This window comes from Sardina pilchardus, chromosome 4 (genome assembly GCF_963854185.1).
Source record: "Sardina pilchardus chromosome 4, fSarPil1.1, whole genome shotgun sequence".
Taxonomy (NCBI): Eukaryota; Metazoa; Chordata; class Actinopteri; order Clupeiformes; family Clupeidae; genus Sardina; species Sardina pilchardus.
Window position 1 is genome coordinate 28,697,492 of NC_084997.1, and position 19,291 is coordinate 28,716,782.

The 19,291-nt window shown below is 44.7% G+C and overlaps 3 protein-coding genes across 3 annotated transcripts; 2 read left to right on the forward strand and 1 right to left on the reverse strand.

Moving 5' to 3' along the window:
• Positions 1-17: 17 nt before the first annotated feature.
• cfap210 (cilia and flagella associated protein 210) lies at positions 18-4,754 on the reverse strand. The gene is made up of 9 exons (XM_062534906.1): positions 4,543-4,754; positions 4,263-4,465; positions 3,852-4,025; positions 3,475-3,680; positions 2,774-2,930; positions 2,367-2,506; positions 1,562-1,754; positions 802-966; positions 18-492 (listed from the first exon to the last, which is right to left on the reverse strand). The coding sequence occupies exons 1-9, from the start codon at positions 4,601-4,603 to the stop codon at positions 139-141; spliced, it is 1,653 nt and encodes a 550-aa protein (XP_062390890.1). The 5' UTR covers positions 4,604-4,754; the 3' UTR covers positions 18-138.
• Positions 4,755-5,381: 627 nt separating this feature from the next.
• phgdh (phosphoglycerate dehydrogenase) lies at positions 5,382-13,595 on the forward strand. The gene is made up of 12 exons (XM_062534907.1): positions 5,382-5,592; positions 6,216-6,367; positions 6,463-6,528; positions 6,882-6,936; positions 7,155-7,253; positions 8,068-8,200; positions 8,654-8,802; positions 9,493-9,645; positions 10,240-10,378; positions 10,660-10,787; positions 11,561-11,777; positions 13,139-13,595. The coding sequence occupies exons 1-12, from the start codon at positions 5,455-5,457 to the stop codon at positions 13,291-13,293; spliced, it is 1,584 nt and encodes a 527-aa protein (XP_062390891.1). The 5' UTR covers positions 5,382-5,454; the 3' UTR covers positions 13,294-13,595.
• A 675-nt stretch (positions 13,596-14,270) lies between these two features.
• Positions 14,271-18,350, forward strand: klhl23 (kelch-like family member 23). The gene is made up of 4 exons (XM_062533521.1): positions 14,271-14,381; positions 14,806-16,062; positions 17,194-17,346; positions 17,935-18,350. The coding sequence occupies exons 2-4, from the start codon at positions 14,811-14,813 to the stop codon at positions 18,243-18,245; spliced, it is 1,716 nt and encodes a 571-aa protein (XP_062389505.1). The 5' UTR covers positions 14,271-14,381; positions 14,806-14,810; the 3' UTR covers positions 18,246-18,350.
• The last annotated feature ends 941 nt before the right edge of the window (positions 18,351-19,291 follow it).

Below are 19,291 nucleotides of genomic sequence, written 5' to 3' on the forward strand. Positions count from 1 at the left end.
CAGATATACTGACAACATTTGGTGTCCTTGACTTATATGGTCACATTAATGAAACTTTTATTAAGCAAATCTGTTTTGTAATTTAAAGGCATCAGGAACCATAGTCCCGTAAGCTCATTCTATAAATGACAACCCATGTCACCATGTGAATCCCAGGCGTTTCTTTGCCCTCTGGATGTCAGTGGTCTCGTTCAGCTCTTTGATATCTTGGGAAGCAGTGCCGACGTAACTGGGCATCTGGACGCCGGTGTCGTCCTGAACCAGGTAGCTGGGTCGTACCCCACCAAAGATGGGGCCCAGGCCGCCCCCGATGCCCTCTCGTGCCGCCCTCTGGAGCAGGCTAGGGTCGCGTCCAGCCTCCTTGGCCGTGACGATGATGCGCTTGGCGTACTGCTGGAACTGTCTCTCCTCCTCGGACACCAGCTGGCCGTTGGTGATCTCAAACATCTGCAGGTCCTTCTTCAGCTTCTGCTCTCTGGCTCGCTTCTCTGCCTGTGTGTGTGTGTGACAATCGAGATGCGATGGCAAATGGTCGGACTGATCAGTGATCTACCTCTTTAGCACTAGCATTTTAAGTGTGATGATGATGTGAGAAATGAATGGAGGGGGGTCAAATTACATTTGACTAAGATGTGAGAACATTTCAATGTACAGTCTGGAAACTTGGGAAATGGCACGTGGAAATGGCACTTTTTCTTGAGACATTAATTTCTAACTTATTTCTTTACTTTTGTGATTCACTGAAAATCTATGGAAAAATAATAATTAAAAACATTCGAGATCAGATCAAGTCATGCTCACCATCTGATGGACGTAGATCTTTTGGAGAGTTTGACCGTCCTCCTTCATTCTTACGGCCTTCAGATGCTGTTTCTCCAGGAAGATCCGGTCAGCCTCTTTCTTAGCCAGAAGCAAATCCAAAGCTTTCTGCCTCTCCTCACTCTCTCTCTCTTCCTGTTCTTGACGCTAAAATGACACCACAAAGAATGATCCATATTTGTGAATCCATACCATTAGTAACATTTTACAATGATACAAAATGACAAACAAATGACACCTGCATTGAACACGATACAGCATAATGCATCTGATACATATTTGAAATATTGAGATGAAAAGATGAGAGCCAGTTAACACAATAAAGCACACACAACCAAAATAAAGGGAAACTTTCCCATACGTGAATTAAGCCCAGACTAAACGAAAACGTAAACAAAAATCTCCTTAAAAAAAAAAAAGCTCTTTGTCTAGGACTAGGCTTAATCCATGTATGAGAAACTGCCCAAACATCAAATCCTTAACATCAAAAACGCCTTAACATCAAATCCTATTCAAAACACAAGGTCCCATGGTGACATCTTGGGGTGCCTCTCATTTGGGCTTTTATACGTCCTTCCTCGCTCCTCGGGCCTCAATCCTCACTGATCTACATAAAGAATGATGGGGCTAAAAACAATGGGATAGTCTATCCAGTGTTAGTTATAGATCAGTGGGAACGCCCCTCGAGGATCGAGGAGGCATGTTGAGAAGCACCTTTGGTTTCACGAGAGGCTGCCATTACCGTGGTCTGCCGGTGAGCAGCAATGGACTGGAGCATGGCGTTCCTCTTCTCCTCCTTCTCCCTCAGCTGACGGGCCTGCCGCGCCTCCCTCTCCTCTATGGCCTTGGCTATGAGATCCTCCTCGTTGATCTTCTGCTCCTCCTGATGGGCGGCCAGCCGCGCAATGGTCTCGTCTCTGACCTTCTGCTTCTCCCTTGGGAGATACAACATACAACTCTCCTTTGTACAGTATGTAATGAAATTAACATGCTGAATTTGCACAAAATGATGACACTATTGCACTTTATGCTCCTTTTGCACACTGTACTTTTGGAAGTACAGTGAGAAGTATACAAATGAGATGTATAGGGTGTATAGAAAAATCAGTCGACAAAACATATTTGCCAGAGAATGGTCACGGAATTACTATACTATATGTTATTTTTTGTGATTTTCTGCATATATTGTCCGCCATTTTTGTGCCATATTGCTCATCTTGGCCTCTCCATGGAGTGATCTTGCACTGTGTTTTATTTTATGTAATGGTCCTTGTCTATCTGTGTTGTAATGTTGTCTTCATTGTTATTTATTAGCTTGTATTTTGCGTCATTTGTTATGTGTTAACACCTGGCTACAACTAAATGTCCCCCTGTGGGATAACACAATTGACTTGACTTGGGGGATGGGGTAAAGTAAGTGAGAACTGAGAAGATATAGATGTTCAAATAAATAAAAATAAAAAAAAACGCCAACTTTACCAGGATTTGCGGTCAATTCAGACCAATTCAAGTCTCAACATTTGGAGATGCATTAAGCACACATCTACCTGAGCCTCTCCGCTTCCCTTTCTTTCCTCATCTTCATCATCTTGAGCTTGGCACTGGCATACATCTGGCATTTCTCCTCCTCAATCTGCTGCTTCTGAGTCTCCACAGCTTTCACCATGTCTCTGTTGGACATGTGCTCCTTCAAATGCCGACAGGAAGAACAACGTCTTTCATCAATTTATTTTTTCTTATTTCGATTTTCATGAACAACAGAGGTTCATAGCTTCCCCATGTTCTCTTTTCAGTTTTCTGTCTTTTTGCAAACATGTATAATAAACTCATTTTAAAAGCTTCTATTATGTGTCAGAAGAACCCGGAAAGCAATGCATTTAGCACTGACCGCAAAAAAAGCGTTGTGTGTGAAAACACAAACCATTTCTGTTGTCTGTGTCTCTGAGTCTCTTACATTTTGGGACTTCAAAAAGCTTCTCTTGTCCTCCAGTCTTTTCTCCTCCAGCATGGCCTGCTCCTGATCATAAAGCTCCTTGAGACGCTTCAACTCTTCTCCCTGTCTCTTATCCTCATTCATGTCTTGCTCTTTGGTAAGCTCATGCTCCTTTATTCTTGCAGAAGAGAGAGAGAGAGAGAGAGATTAATGATTATTACTATAATTAACATTGTTATTATTTGTGTTTATTCATTGTATTATTATTATTATTATCATTATCTGTATTATTATTGTTCTTATTGAATGCTTTGGCAACACTGAAAACATTTTACATTCATGCCAATAAAGCTTATTGAATTGAATTGAATTGAGAGAGAAAGAGAGAGAGAGAGAGAGAGAGAGAGAGAGAGAGAAGCATGTCATTGGACTGTAGCGTAACACGGAAAATCCCACTGCTGCCACAACTGCTTTTAAATTTCAAGTGTATAAAGAGTAAAAGTGTGAAAGCACATGTGCAACAAACACACACACACACACACACACACACACACACACACACACACACACACACACACACACACACACACACACACACACACACACACACACACACACACACACACACACACACACACACACACACACACACACACACACACACACACACACACACAGCCAGGTCTATTCCACATCATCTCTTCGCCCCAGGAGTCTCTTACTGCTGTTGCAGCCCTTTGATAGTAACTTCACTGTCCTGCCTCCTCTTCAGCTCCTTCTCCCTCTCCTGCTGCAGGGCCTGCTCATCCCGCTGCTTCAGTGTGGTCATCATCTCCTTGTCCTTGTCGCGGGAGGCCTCACGGATACGCCTCTTCAGCTCAAGCTGAGCCTCTCTCTCTTTCAGCACTTCCGTCAAGAGCAAAGCACTCTGGGAAAAGGACAAAGAGGAAAGGCTGCCCATGACCATGTTTTCCATCCATATGTAATTTGAATTGATTCGGGAGGGAAGAAATGCAGATGAGGGTTTTTTTTTTTTTTTTAAAGTAAAAATTGTGAGATACCCGCATGTAAAGATGATCTTCGCACTATGAATACTTACATGAAATCCTTTAACTCGATCAGTCTGGTAGTATTGCTGAGCTTTTGCTTTTACAATGGCTTCTTTCCGTTTCTCAGCCTGGTACATGGCCTCTTCTAAGTCTAGTCTTTTTCGCTCCTCCTCTTCCACCTCTTCTCTAATCTTCTTGGCCTCCAGCTTTTTTTGTCTTTGACCCTGTGGGGAAATCATCAACAAAGTTGCAAGGCAATCATCAATGTTACTGCAAAAATTCTGATAACTTCAACCCTCTCTGGTTGCAGGGTAGGCCTAAAGGAAACAATAATGGCAGTGACAGGCTGATAGGAACATAGGAAACTGAGTCAGTGAATTAATTTGTTCACTTCAAAAGCAACTGTTATGACCAATCAACACATTCATATACAAATATTCATATAATTAAGTACAACTTACAGCAATGGTATTGGACCAGAATTTCACCACTTCTTTGGAGCGTTGATGCATGGCTTCTCTTTGCCTGGCAGCCTCCTTGAGACTTTCATTATATTTGTTTACATGGTTCAAATTGTCTTGAATACGAAGCCACTCTGACTTCGGTAGAACAGTGACTTGGCGTAGATCTGGCTGTGGCATCGATTCAGTTTTTATCTCATGAACTATTGAGAAAAATAGCATAACGTTAGGCCTACAGAACAACTCCAAGCACACAAAATAACCACGGTCCGATACTTACTGTTTTTTGAGGAACCCTTTCGCCGACCGTACTGGACCACAGACGCTGATGCTGTGGACATTTTGTTGTACCCCAGTGTACTACTCTATCTTGAGGGGAAAGATGTGTCGCATCCAATCCATTAAGTTGTTTTTCGGGGCTAGCTTGCCGACCCAGACACACTTGTTTGTAATCCACGTTTACCGCACTTAAAGCGTGTTAGAGTTCTACATGTTGCAACCTAGCAACGTAGATTACTTTTGTTGCTGTGTCTCTAAGGGCAACCGCGAGGGGACCAATGAAATGACCAGATGACGAGGCTAGAATTTCAAGAACATTTTCCCTTGAAGGAAGAGAAGATAAGAGAATAGCAAAGATTCTGAAGCGCTTCAATCTAAAATCTTTGATAAAAGTGAGGTTTATTTTTTCTATGATATAGCTACTACATTTATGTGTGATTCACAATAATGTACTTTCAACTTACTTCAATACTCATACTTTGAATGTTGCAGGAGGAAGGAAAGGAACCCTGACAAACTTGCTGAAGACTCATGCCTAATTAAACAAAATGGTCTGTCATGTGCTGTTCTAATTGATCAGGTGCCTCTGTGTGCCTAAAAATAACTTGCCTTAATTTTCACATGCCTCATGTTAACCGATATCTGTTGCGGTGTTGCAATCGTTTGTCTCAGACCCTAGGCTAGGGATCCCGTAGTGTAGTTTTTCTGGTTAACCTAGTTTAATTGTTTGGCACTCCCAATGTCTCTCAAAGCGTGTGTTGGCTTGATGGGAGGCGGAGTTGTCCAGTCATCCTCTCCCCAAAGTCCGCCCATCCCTCGTCTACTCATTCAAAACCAACGAGGTTGAAATATTTAACCCGACGACATTCTCATCAGACCAGTGAGTGCCCCACATCGACGACAGATCTGCAAAATGGCCCCGGTATTAATCAAACGCATTTTAATCAGCGAAAGTGTGGACGCTTGCTGCAAAAAGATTCTGCAAGAAAATGGCATTGAAGTGACGGAGAAGCAGAACATGACCAAGGATGAGTTGATTGCTGACATAAAGGTAAAAGCTTCATGCAGCATTTTCCAAATTTGAGAAACACTCACACTACGCGATAGCCACTTTGATAATGGCCAAACAAGTGCTAGATTAGTCTTTAGCCTATTCATAAAATTGTTTCCAGGAGACTCATTCAAGTTGATGGATGATCACTTAAGTCGATGCGAAAATCGTTAAAGTTCATGCAGATGCTGAATTCGGATTACTGGCATATTTCACTAATTTGGCAGTTTAATCATTTAACACTTTAATCATGTAACACGTTTTCTTCTGAGAGAAAGAGTTCTTCGCCAGCACCGCCCTCAATGCAGCCTATCAGTATGATGCAATATCACCAAGATTTACCTAGCCACTTGGCAATTGTCCCGATGAAAGCGCAGAGTTTCATATACGCCGACTCAACAAACTGCATCTTCAAGCCATCACTTGCTCTCACTGATCATGAATGTCAACATGTGAACATTGTGAACATGAATAGGGTTTTGTCGATACTTTTTTTGACTCGTCATCACTTTACACTACCACTTACGGTTAGAAGAGATAAACACATGACCACAAAGTCATGAGCCAAATTACAGATCATGCGGGTGATCAGCTTGTGAAAAGTTTCGCATACTGTCTTGCAGAACTACGACGGTCTAGTAGTGCGATCTGCCACAAAAGTAACAGCCGAGGTCATCAATGCTGCAAGCAATCTCAAAATCATCGGGCGCGCAGGGACTGGAGTCGACAACGTGGATGTGGAGGCGGCCACCAAAAACGGCATTATTGTCATGAAGTAGGTGCAGTGTATATTTTACAGAACATGAATGCTGCTGAATTAATTGTGCCGTAGCTCCTCAAGAGCTCATGGTCCCTGTGATTCTTTTACAGCACCCCAAGTGGCAACACGATCAGTGCTGCCGAGTTGACCTGCGCCCTTATCATGAGTCTCTCAAGGTGGGTTTGGCAAGCATCCCTGTTAACTTGACCATACTATTAGGCTATAATAATAATAATAATAATGATAATAATGCTAATATAATGATAATAATAAAAAAAATAATATAATAATACTACTACTACTTATAATGATAATGATAATAATGATGATGATGATCATAATAATAATGATAAAACATTTCCCTGTTCACTTTACCATACTACAATACACTTTTTCCTAACTTCTTACTCCATGTAGTACCACTGCATTCAAAATGTTACTATTCATGCATTGGCAACATTTCTCTGGATATGAAAGTATCTATCAATCCTCTAGCTTACTGAGAGCTGTTGTATTCTCCCCTTCATAGGCATGTGCCACAAGCAGATATGTCAATGAAGGCGGGAAGATGGGACCGTAAAAAGGTACGTTCATAATACCTTTTAATCATGGTGTTTGACTGTAATCAGTGTGCCCCCCCCCCCATCAGAAAGAGAGCCTGTCGGCCACTGGCAGTGTTTTTTTGTCCCCTGGTGCACTGTCTACTCTGTTGACACTAATCCACTTTGATCACTGAAATGTGCCGAGCCGTGTGTTTGCGAGCGGGTGCAAGCGGGGTAATGTTTTGATAACGATTTTGCAGTTCATGGGCGCGGAGTTGTATGGAAAGGTACTGGGCATCGTCGGATTGGGCCGGATCGGGAAGGAGGTGGCCAGCAGAATGCAGTCTTTCGGGATGAGGGTGAGGATCAGTTCATCTCTCCAATCCCATCTTCACATCCACTTCCATTCCATCTCTGTCCATCTGGTCTCCTCCCCACTTTCCAGTTCTTGTCCCACTTTCCTTTCTCTCTCCAACATCATTCTTTGTTGATCACTTGACTCAATTCATTGATTAGTTGTTTGATTGCTAAAATGTCAGAAAATTGTGGGGGGAAAAAAGTGTTTCCCAAAGCCCAAGATTATGTCCTCAAACACACCTCCTTTTTAAGTATATCCTTTTTTGATCCCGTGAGGGACATTCGTTCTCTGCATTTAACCCAATTTAATCGAATTAGTGAACACACACTGCACACAGTGAACACACAGTGAGGTGAATCACACTCTAACCCAGAGCAGTGAGCTGCCTGCCCAACCAGCGTCACTCGGGGAGCAGCGAGGGGGGTTAGGTGCTTTGCTTAAGGGCACTTCAGCCGTGGATTGGTCAGGGATCGAACTGGCAACCCTCCGGTTACAAGCCCTAACCAGTAGGCCAGGGCTGCCCCAAAGATTTTGGTCCAAAAGATTTTTGTCCAAAGATATTTGCTTTACTGTCATAGAGGAAAAGTCAAGTCAAGCTAGAAATATTAAAAGTTTTAGAAGCTGCATGACTCAAAGATTACCAAAATGGTTGGCGATTAATTGCTGCAGTCCCGACCTCCAGCTCCATCCCCCCCTTGTCCTTACTCTTCACTCTTCATTGCCAACTCTGCGCTCTCGCTCTCGCTGAACAGTAGCCCGCCTCTCACACTCGTATGGAATGCTGGTGTGGCGTCCCCTTGTGCTGTCTCTTGCAGACGATTGGCTACGACCCCATCACCCCCGTGGAAGTCTCCGCCTCCTGGGGGGTGGAGCAGATGTCTCTGGAGCAGTTGTGGCCCCAGTGCGATTACATCACGGTGCACACGCCGCTCATGCCCTCCACCACAGGTCAGTCAAGGGGGGGGCCCGGGGGGGGGGCCCGGGCGGGGGGGGGGGGGGGGGGGGGGGCCTGCGGGGATGGAGAAGCCTTGGAAGGCCTGGGCCATATGTTTGGGCTTTGTGATTTCTTCTTGAAGTGTACTGGCAAGTAGATTAGATTTCCCTGCAGAGCAATCTATATTGGAGACAGACAGACACAGAGAGAGAGAATGTTTTATTATTTCTTCATATGTTGGGGGTTTACTCCAAGAAGAATATGAGACAGGGGAAGGGGGAGGCTTTTATTCTACCCGTGCAGTGCATTCCCTGGCAACTCTCCATGAATGTGATTTGATTAATAGACGTGGCCGTCTGCTTGGGGGGGGGGGGGGGGGATTTGGATCTGGATTTTGATGTCCACTTGGATTTGGGTCTGGATTTTGATCCACTTTGCCATAATGTGTCCCTATGGCTTCTTGGTAGGGCTTCTGAACGATGCGTCATTTGCCAAGTGCAAGAAGGGCGTGAAGGTGGTGAACTGTGCCCGGGGTGGCATCATCGACGAGGCAGCCCTACTCCGTGCCCTGGAGTCGGGGCAGTGTGGCGGTGCCGGCCTGGACGTGTTTGTGGAGGTGAGTGTGTATGTGTGTGTGTGTGTGTGTGTGTGTGTGTGTGTGTCCAAGCAAATGGATCCACATATTGGCCCTCATTTATGAAACACTTTCCTGTCATGTAAGCTTCTCTGCATGTTCCACATGGAGAAAAACACAAAATCATCAACAAAATCATAGTGGTGACAAGATTAAACGCTGGGACAGAGCTGTGAGCTGTGGGTTAATCGTAGCCTTTTCAATAAGATAAATGTGTTTGTTTAAATTACGATTTTGATTGAAAAATGATTTATTGTGCAGTTAATTAATCAGTACTGGGCAGTAACATTTGACGTTCTTCTTGGAAATGCCCATAAAAGCTTTTATGGCAGTGCTGCTAAGTCGCACACTGTACCACCAAGGGAGAAGGGAGTTGGTTATCCAGTGTATGGAAAAAGCACTAGTCATTTTTAGACTTGTCTTGTCATCACAAGCGTCTTTTAGTGCTATGAAGCGTGAAGGCAAATCCAGCAATCTCCTTTCTTCTGTCCAGCTGACCATCAGTCTTGTGTACACACACACACACACACACACACACACACACACACTCTCTCACTCTCTCTCTCTCTCTCTCTCTCTCTCTCTCACTCACTCTTCCACACCATATGTCCAGTCTTCTCTGGTACCAACTCTCGAGTGATGTTTGTTAATGTGTGGTGTGTGTGTGTACAGGAGCCTCCTAAAGAGCGGGCGCTGGTGAACCACCCCAACGTGGTCAGCTGCCCCCATCTGGGCGCCAGCACCAAGGAGGCCCAGGCGCGCTGCGGGCAGGACATCGCCCTGCAGATGGTGGACATGGTGAAGGGCAAAGCTCTGGTGGGCGCGGTGAGTGGCAATGGACACGTCTCGTTATTTATCCGCTTTAGTTATTGATTATGGGGATCCTTTTACACACTTAAAGCAACACTAAAGCACTTTTTCTCCGTCGCACACACACTATTTGTTTATCCAGCAAATAGTGATACCCACAGAGAGATGGAGTCTTTCTTGTCCTTTAAGGATATTCTTTTTCACACGCCATTTACATTCCACAAAAAGATAGCAGCATTCGATGTTAACGACACAGCCTCATACACAGACAAGGTGTTGCATGATTTTATGAAAGTATGATGTATTGCGACATCGAAGCAAGTCAAATTTGCAGTTTCTTATGTCTCATTCCATCGAACTACAGATCCACTACCCAATCTGGTTAACTTACATAGTGTGGTTTATAGCCGATTAAGAGTTGCGAAGTGAATGCAGAAGTGCCATTCACTTTGTTACGAGTTGATGAACCACTGAAATGATACAAAAAAAACCTAAGGCAAAAAAATTGTTTCCATGTTATACTTTTGTTGTGTTTATAATTGAAAACCTGCCATACTAATTGATCAATGTGTTTTTACTGTATGTCACTTTGTCATATCTGTAACCCAGGTGAATGCCCAGGTTTTGGCCAGTACGTTCTCCCCTGAGTCTCACCAGTGGATCAGGCTTGGAGAGGCCATGGGAACCGTGCTGAGGGCATGCACCTCCTCAAAGCAGCCCTACAGCCAAGTGCAAATCACCACCACGGGTAAGAAGAACGCATTACTTAAAGGTCATTGGACACCTAACATGTGCCCCCTGCTGGCGAGAGGGTGTTATTGCAAGGTGAAATGTCGCTCCGTTGCCTCACCACTTCCCACAATACCAATCCACAAGCCACTAAATGCTAATGTACCAGTGCCTGCAATAATACATCAATCTCATTAAGGCTGTGTGTGGTGTGAGTGGGAGGGGAAGGACAACTAAAAGACTGAAATCATTTTGAACATCTTTTTTCGCGTTTTGACTCAATCACGGTTCTCACCTCAGGTGACTGCCTTAAGAAGTCCACTGGTTTCCTCAGCTCGGCGGTTGTGGTCGGGCTCCTGACGGACAACTCAAGCGGTGGCCCTAACCTGGTGAACGCACTCACCCTGGCCAAGGAGACGGGCCTGGAGGTAAAGTTCTGACTGGGCAACACTCAACGCTTTACTTGGTTAATCTCGTGGTAACACTGTGATAGCGCTGTGGCAAAGGACATGGGCAAGAAAATAAACAAATATGCTCCAATGAAGTTTTAATAAGAGTACACTTGAGACACTTGAGAGTGCAGTCATTCACTTTTTTTTTTAGTTGAGCATGGTTCCTCCAGGGTTAGTAAGTGGTAACCGAAAGGCCGTGGGTGGGATTCCTAGTTGGCACCATTGCGCCCTTCAGCAAAGCCATTAAACCCCAAATTGCAGTACCTGAAGTTGGTCTATGATTTTAGTCTTTGGACAAAAGCGTCAGCTAAATAGGTAAATACATAAATTAATTCATTTATGTCCCAGTTCATATTCAGAGATGATCACATACAGTGTTCATATTCACATGAGGTTTGGTTGTGACACAGATAACTTCTGGAAAGAGAGAGGGGGGAAAAAAAACAACCTTGAAAATCAAGATTTCTGAATCACCAGGCGAATAACTGGTATACACAAAACAATACCTCCAGTTTTGGTTTATTTCCTAAACCTTCTGTTAATCAGCTCGTTAGTTAATCGAGGCCCATTGAGATTTGAATCTCTTTTCGAAAAGGTGTGTGTTGTGCGTGTGTCTGTGTGCGTGTGTGTGTGTGTGTGTGTGTGTGTGTGTCTGTGTCTGTGTCTGTGTGTGTGTGTGTGTGTGTGTGTGTGTGTGTGTGTGTGTCTCTCTCTCTCTCTCTGTCTCACCTCCTCCTCTCTGTCCTCAGGTGTCCATGCAGCACGATGGCGTGGCGGGTGGCGCGGCGTGTGTGGTGGAGGTGTGTGTGAACGGCACGCGCAGCAGGGCCCAGGGCTCGGTGCAGGCCGACGCCCCTGTGCTGGAGGACCTGGAGGGCAGCCCGTTCAGGCAGCCCGTGCCCCTCGCCGGACACCTGCTCTTCTTCAAGGCCGCCGCCTCGCCCCAGCTCCTGCCCTCCATCACAGGTGACCGGCTTTTGAGTTTTTTTCTTTTTTTAAGTTTTGCTTTAAATAACCGTTGGTGTTTTGTGAGTTGCATGTTTAACATTCACATGACAACACCTCGCCTCAGCTCCTGCCCTCGATCACAGCACAGGTGACGGGCGTTGATTTTTTTATTATTATTATTATTTTTTTTTTTTAAACGTTTTGATTTAAATGACCGTTGGTATTTTGAGACTAGTGTGTTTAACGTACACATGACAACCCCCCACCTCAGCCCCTGCCCTCCAGCACAACTGTGTCCGTTCTAAACCATCAGTTAGTCCAGTGTCCATTAAAAAAAGTGTTTGAAACATGGGAAGAAAGTCTATTTGCACTTTCTTTTTGTTTAACTTTTTAGTGATTTAGCTTTTTTTTTTAAAACAAATGTTTTAGCGATTATTGATTTAAATAATAATAATAATATGAGGAGCGTCTGTTATGTCGACAAACCATTCATGCTAGGTCAAACTGTAGATCCTATTCTTCAGTGGTTCCGTGTTGGTGGAATGAGTTGCCCAGTGCTCTCCGTTCCAGCAACAGTTTTGGATCTTTCAAGAGGGGTCTCAAGGCATATTTGTTTAATATGCACTTAGTCTTTTGAGCGTTTGTTATGTGTTATGGTTTGTATAATAGTATTGTTTTGTTATAATTTGTCCATTGTTAGAATTTGACATTTATTCTGCTATTGTCCTTAAATTTAGCCTTACCATGCTATAGTTATTGTTATTATATAATTAACTGAGTGACTTATTTGATTGCTATTCTCATTTCATTGTTTTATTTCTCATTAGGTTAGTGCTTAATTGATTGTTTTATTGATAATATTGCTATTCTCCCCTTTTGTAATTGTTCACTGTTATTTAATTTGTATTGTTATTTATTTGTGGCTTTGGACAAAGGCGTCTGCTAAATAACCATAACCATAACCATAACCATAACCAAATAATAGGTGGTATTTTGTGGCTTGTATGTTTAACGTACGTATGATGCTACCACCTGGCCATAGCCCCTGCCGTCCTGTACAGGTGAGGGGCAGCACGGCTGCCTTGAGAACAGCTGTCGGCCACCCTGTCCATTCCTAAACCATTCCCCATCAGTAAGGCTTGTGTGTCCCTCAGGTCCTAGAGTCCATATTCTTTTCATTTTTGTTTTGGTTTACATGTTTATGTGGTAGTAAAACACAGAGATGCACACACAGGGACACACACCACACACAGACACAGAGACGGACATACACACACACACACACACACACAGACGTAGACACACACACACACACACACACACACACACACACACACACACATTGACCTTTTTCTTTTTCTTTTTCTTTCTGCTTCCAGGTGCCTTGGCTGCTGCAGGTGTGGAGATGGAGTCGTTTAGCGCCCCCACTGCCCGTGGTGGTGAGCAGTGGTACTGCGTGGGGATTTCCTCCTTGATGGGAGATCTTGGCTCCCTCAAGGCTTTGGTGAAGGAAGCTGCCCAGATTACTGTTTGAAATGAGCAACAAACCACTTTCCCCAAGGGACCAGTGTTCTAGCATTCCAGTCTAATAATCTAACCATACATTAATATTGTTAAAATTATGTATGTCTATTCTTAACTTTTACACGCTGTATTAACATTTCAGTGCGATGGAAAGATTTGTAGTAAGTGCTTGGGTGAAGTTGTTGTTTGACATTTGTTTACAAAGTGCACTTACATGTTGCAGACAAGTTTATTATGTGATTGAACTGTTAAATAATAATCGTTCCGGTCTCAAGTGTTTGTGTTTCATAGATAATAAAAACTTTAATCTTGTTTAAGAGAAGGATTGTTTTTTTATGTCAACACTTATGTTTCTCTTAAACACAAACCGTCTCTATAGTTACAATAAGTTATTTCTGTGCATTCTCCAGGGTGCACTTGATGTGAGAGTACATCATGGAGTCAAGCCAAATTTAGTAAAGGCCCTTTGTGAAACACATCTGAGGAATTTGGGAATGGAAATATATTTACAAGCGTGCAGAGAAATGAAATGTCTAGTCTAAAAGATTAATTTTTGGTGTGTGCTTGTAGTCCTACTGAACACTGGTGGAGCATGTTAGAATGTACATTATGCAATGTGCTTAATCCTTATTAGGATTAGACCGGGACTGCCATGGCAACAAAGAGGAATGACCATAGGCTACATTGGTCATTCCCCTTTGGATAGGGGATGTCGTTTCTCTCTCCTTAAGATCTCTCCATTTCATCCAGACACAACAACACGTTATTTAGTGACTTACATGTCATAAATGTGTGGTTATTCATCTTCAGTAGGCCTGTTGAACAGTTATCATCAGCAATTCTCTGAGGCGCAGTGCCTCGTTGGAAAGAATGATCTCTTAGGCTGCCTAGAATCAACAGAGCCGGGTGACAGCGGGTGCCTCTCCAAGTGTACACAGATACCAAAATAGGACCTCAGCAGCCCACTATCGCGGCTCAAGCTAAATCGAGGTCTAAATGTCTGAGCTGGTCGAGGGAGTTACACACGTTTGGAGCACAACAAACGCGAATATTTGAATGTCTACGGGAGGGATACCCGGCGCACATTCATTACAAAAGGTACGTTTCGCTGTTACCGGAGATGGTGTGTAGACTTCTATGGGATTGCTGACATATCAGTTGTATTATCGTGTAACCTAGAATGAAGCGGGTTCTCAATAGATGGAGTCAAGTTTCACCCGAACAGAAAAAGCATGCGCCGTCACGTGTCGGTTAACTTAATTCAAACAAATATCAAGTCCGTGCCTTTTCACATTGGGCTGTTGGATTTAAACTGCATGACCCTTTTTGTGATTTGATTTTATCAATTGAGACGTGTGGGTCTGCAAAAAAAGTTAAATGGTTCGGTTAGCCCACTATTTTCTATAGTTTTTCTTGTTCCATAATCCAACTGTGAATAACAGATAAAACATGTAATTAATATTTAGCTCACACGCAAGGCCTGCTGAAGCCTCATGTCAACAAGTTATTATTTCCCTTACAGTGCCAATGTCATCAAAAGGTCAGGAAAGTTACACTTATGAATTCTGTGACATCACTCACCCGACGGAACTCCTGGACACGCTCCGGGAATTCTACACCTGCGGACTTTTCACCGACATAGCGCTCACGTGCGCCTCCGGTCAAGTCTACCGCTGTCACAAAGCCGTCCTGTCCGCGCGCAGCTCTTACTTCCGAGTCATGTTCACGCTCGACATGCAGGAACGCTCGAACGACCTCATCAACCTGCCCGGTGTAGACGCGGACATCCTCGACGCTCTCATCACCTACGTGTACACGTCCAGAGTCACCATAACCCAAAGCAACGTGCAGAGCCTCCTGGAGGCGGCAGACTTGCTGCAGTTCTGCGAGGTCAAGCGGGCCTGCGAGGAGTTCCTCATCCGGCTGCTGGACGTGGACAACTGCCTGGGCATGCACTCCTTCGCGGAGCTGCACGTGTGCGCGGCGCTGGAGAGGGAGGCGCGCAGGGTGATGCTCGGCCGCTTCGACGAGCTCATCCAGCAGGACGAGTTCCTGGAGGCCGACCAGACGAAGCTCGCCGGCGTCCTGGCCGCCGAGAACCTCAACGCCTGGCGGGAGGAGCTGCTGCTGGAGGCCGTGGTCCGCTGGGTCGCCCACGACCCGCGCTCTCGCCTGGACCGCACCCAAGAACTGCTCCGCTGCGTTCACCTGGAGCTGGACGAGGCGCGCTTCAGGGGCGGCAGCGGAGGCGGCGGAGGCTGCTCACTGGACGCGGGCCACAGGGCCGCGGAGCTGGGCAGCGAGGAGAAACTCCGAGCCCTGATCCTCCACTCCCTCAAAGCCAGCAGCAAGGGGTTCGCCCTGGGCTGCAAGAAGCTCGCCTCCAGCATGTACATCGTAGGCGGCTACTACTGGCACCCGCTCTTCGAGGTCCACATATGGGACCCCATCTCTGACGCGTGGGTACAGGGCAAGGATATGCCCGACTACGGCAGAGAGAGCTACAGCATCTCGCTGCTGGGCCCAAACATCTACGTGACCGGGGGCTACAGGACGGAGACCATTGAGGCCCTGGACACGGTGTGGGTCTACAACGCGGACAGAGACGAGTGGACAGAGGGCTGCCCCATGATCACGGCCAGATATTACCACTGCTCGGTGGCGGTGCGGGGGTGCATATATGCCGTGGGGGGGTACAGGGGTGGGGCCCCTGCAAGGGAGGCCGAGTTTTACGATCCACTGAAAAAGGAATGGTTCCCAGTGGCAGACATGATTCAAGGTATGAGGACTGGAGAGACTGTCTTTTTTAATACATATTTTTTTGGGCTGTTTTGCCTTCATTCAGACAGGCAAGTAGAGAGAGACAGGAAGTGAGTGGGAGAGAGAGAGATGGGGTGGGATTGGGAAATGACCGCAGGTCGGCGTCAAACCTGGGTCCCCGAGGGTACTCGGACCTGTACGTGGCCCGAGCCCCGTAGCCTGTTGCGCCCCAGGGCCCCTGGAGACTGTCTTTAAAGGTGTAGTCTGTCTTGGACTCCACAATGTTAAATCCAACACACTCTTTGTGGTATGCAGCCAATTTGCTCCTCACTGCTCAATAGCTGCCTGTTCTGTTTGTGAATGCTTAACCTGTACTGTCTGTATCAGCTAGTTACCTTGAAAAAAACTTTGTGTTTGTAATGTCCTGGCTCTGTAAATGGTAAGGGAGTGGTTTTGAATGAAGAAAAGGCTGCAAAGTTACTTTCTGCAAAGTTACTTTTCCCATACCGGCTAAGTGCCCTACTTAGCAGTGGGATGGTCTTTCCCCCATTCTTTCACTTAGTTACATTTTCGGTCCAGCACTCCAAGAAACTGGAGAGACTGAGCTAAGCCTGCTCCTATTCCTGTAAGTGCATTGCCAATTCTAACACCGACTCCGGCTAATTAACACGTTGGCTCAGAAACATTGACTCGAGGGGTGTAATTTGACTGGAGGATGAACTGAAATATCATCATCATCCAGAATCCAGCCACACACTGTGGCTTTAAACCACACAAAAATGTATCTATCAGTTTGACTGCACAAGCTACTGAAAAATGACATGACATGAAAAATGTCTTCCAACAGAGATCTGGATTTTAATTTGTATTTTTGGTAGTAGAAGTTGAAGGGACTGAAGCCCCCTGGAGGCTTTGGTTTAGCCAGTTAACACTATGTGCTGTAATCCTGCACAGTCACTTTGTGCAGCTTAACTGTCCTTGACCCAGTCACATGAACTGAACATGGCCTTGTGGGTGGGACATAGAAAGCAACTAAGAGTCCTGTTGAGTTATTCAGGATGGCCTCTGCTTTTGAGTTGAGAATTAAATGAAAAACTATTTATGTCTGCTATTACTTGTGTTTTCATAAGATGTGGTCATGTGTTTTCAGGAGTTGGAAATGCCACAGCCTGTGTTTTGAATGACCGGATCTATGTGACCGGTGGTCACTATGGCTACAGAGGAACTTGCACATATGAAAAAATTCAGATGTACAGACCAGACACCAATGAGTGGAGCATTGCAACCATTTGTCCTCATCCAGGTAATGCGGTTTATTTAGTAGACATTGGGCTGGTTGCCAGTGCATGGATTAAGCCTAGTACTAGACTCATCAATGAAGATCTCTAGTCTAGTTTAGAACTTGTAATGGCAATATGGCAGTAGTCTCTGGGTGGCTCTCAAACTCTCTCCTCGATGCTCGGTCCACGAGGCTCGTTCCCACTGATCTATAACTAACACTGGATAGACTATCCCATTGTTGCCGCCCCATCATTCTTTATCTAGATCAGTGAGGACGAGGATCGAGGAAGGAAGGGAGGGTGTATACAAGACCAAATGAGAGGCACCCTCTGTATGCCTCATCATTCACTTGAACAGGAAAATAGCTGTCCGATAAACTGCCCAAAGTCCGTTGAAAGAATTTTTTTTCTAGGCAAAATGTAATGCCAGTAATTTACACTGGTAACACATGCACCTTATCAAGACCGTTTTACTGATGCAGTGAATTTGATGTGACAGTTTTGTTTTGTAGTGAAAATATATTATGTCACAAAGAAGGCATCTAGATATAAGCCACCATGGTCATTTGGATTGGAGTGGTTCATGCTGGATTTTTCTTCCTCGCTGACAGAGTACGGCCTGTGCTCGGTGTCCCTGGACAACAAGCTGTACCTGGTGGGAGGCCAGACGACCATCACCGACTGCTACGACCCCGAGCGGGACGAATGGCGACAGATGTCCGTGATGAAGGAGAGGAGGATGGAGTGTGGCGCCGCCATCATCAACGGCTGCATCTACGTGACGGGGGGCTACTCGTACTCCAAGGGCACGTACCTGCAGAGCGTGGAGAAGTACGACCCCGAGCTGGACACCTGGGAGATCGTGGGCAACCTGCCCACTGCCACCCGGTCTCACGGCTGTGTCTGTTTCTATGGCGTTTAACACCGGATTGGGCTTGTCAGTGTTACCTTGTGGGGTGCTCAATGTTTCTGGTAAAAGTTAACTTTAGGTTAAAGAGGACATAGAATGGATGAATTGAGTATTGTACTGTGTTCTCTGATGTTACAATAGTATATATTCAACTTTGATTCATAAAAATTAAACTCAATTGCAATTTTACAAGCCCAATTAAAACCTTATATTTAGGCTAGGTATTGAAATGGTGCCTTTGACTAAATGGCGCCCTCTTTGGCAACCCCAATTGAGCTGCAATGGCTTTGCGATATTTGACATCACAAGTAGGCTATTTTTGTTGCATTTTTTAGAGGCACTTTTTAAGTTCAAGATTTTTGTATGAAGGAGGGCACAACAATGCCTCATATTCATGATAGCTCTTTGGTTATGCGCAACCTCTTCTATATCAAAACCAAGACAAAAGTGATTTCCATTCTATGTCACCTTTAATGTGATATAGTTATTAACAAATCAGTTTAGGTTAATGTGGTGTATTTGTGAAGGACACTTTTAGGTGAGTGTGATATATTTCTGCTAAGCAGCTTAGAGAGTGCTCAGGTGAGAGCTGCTGCAGTCCAGCATGTATTTGAGCCAAACGGATGCAGCTACTCACTGCCATCTAGTGTTGATAAAGGTGCACAACACCGGATTACCTCTGTCATAGCAGATGCTGTTGCTCCTTGAACAAGAGATAGCAAAGTTAAAATGTGAATCAAGTAGATCAATCAAAATATGCCTTTGGCTTATACAGTTAGTATATTTTGACACCTATAAACATAGTATTAATTCCTAAAAAAATGCCTTGAATAAGATTAAAGTAAATAGTTCAAATGATGGTCACACCCGTGTAGGATTTGCCATTTTTTCATAAAAAGATCAATTCATGACATGAAAGCTCACTGAAAGATTTCACAATATTCTATAATTTCTAATAATTTCGATTGCGTTGCATATAGTTAAGAAAATTATGGATGATGTTTATGAAACCACTGGTAATGCAGCCAGGACCAGTTACAGAGGTGTTGGTGCAAACA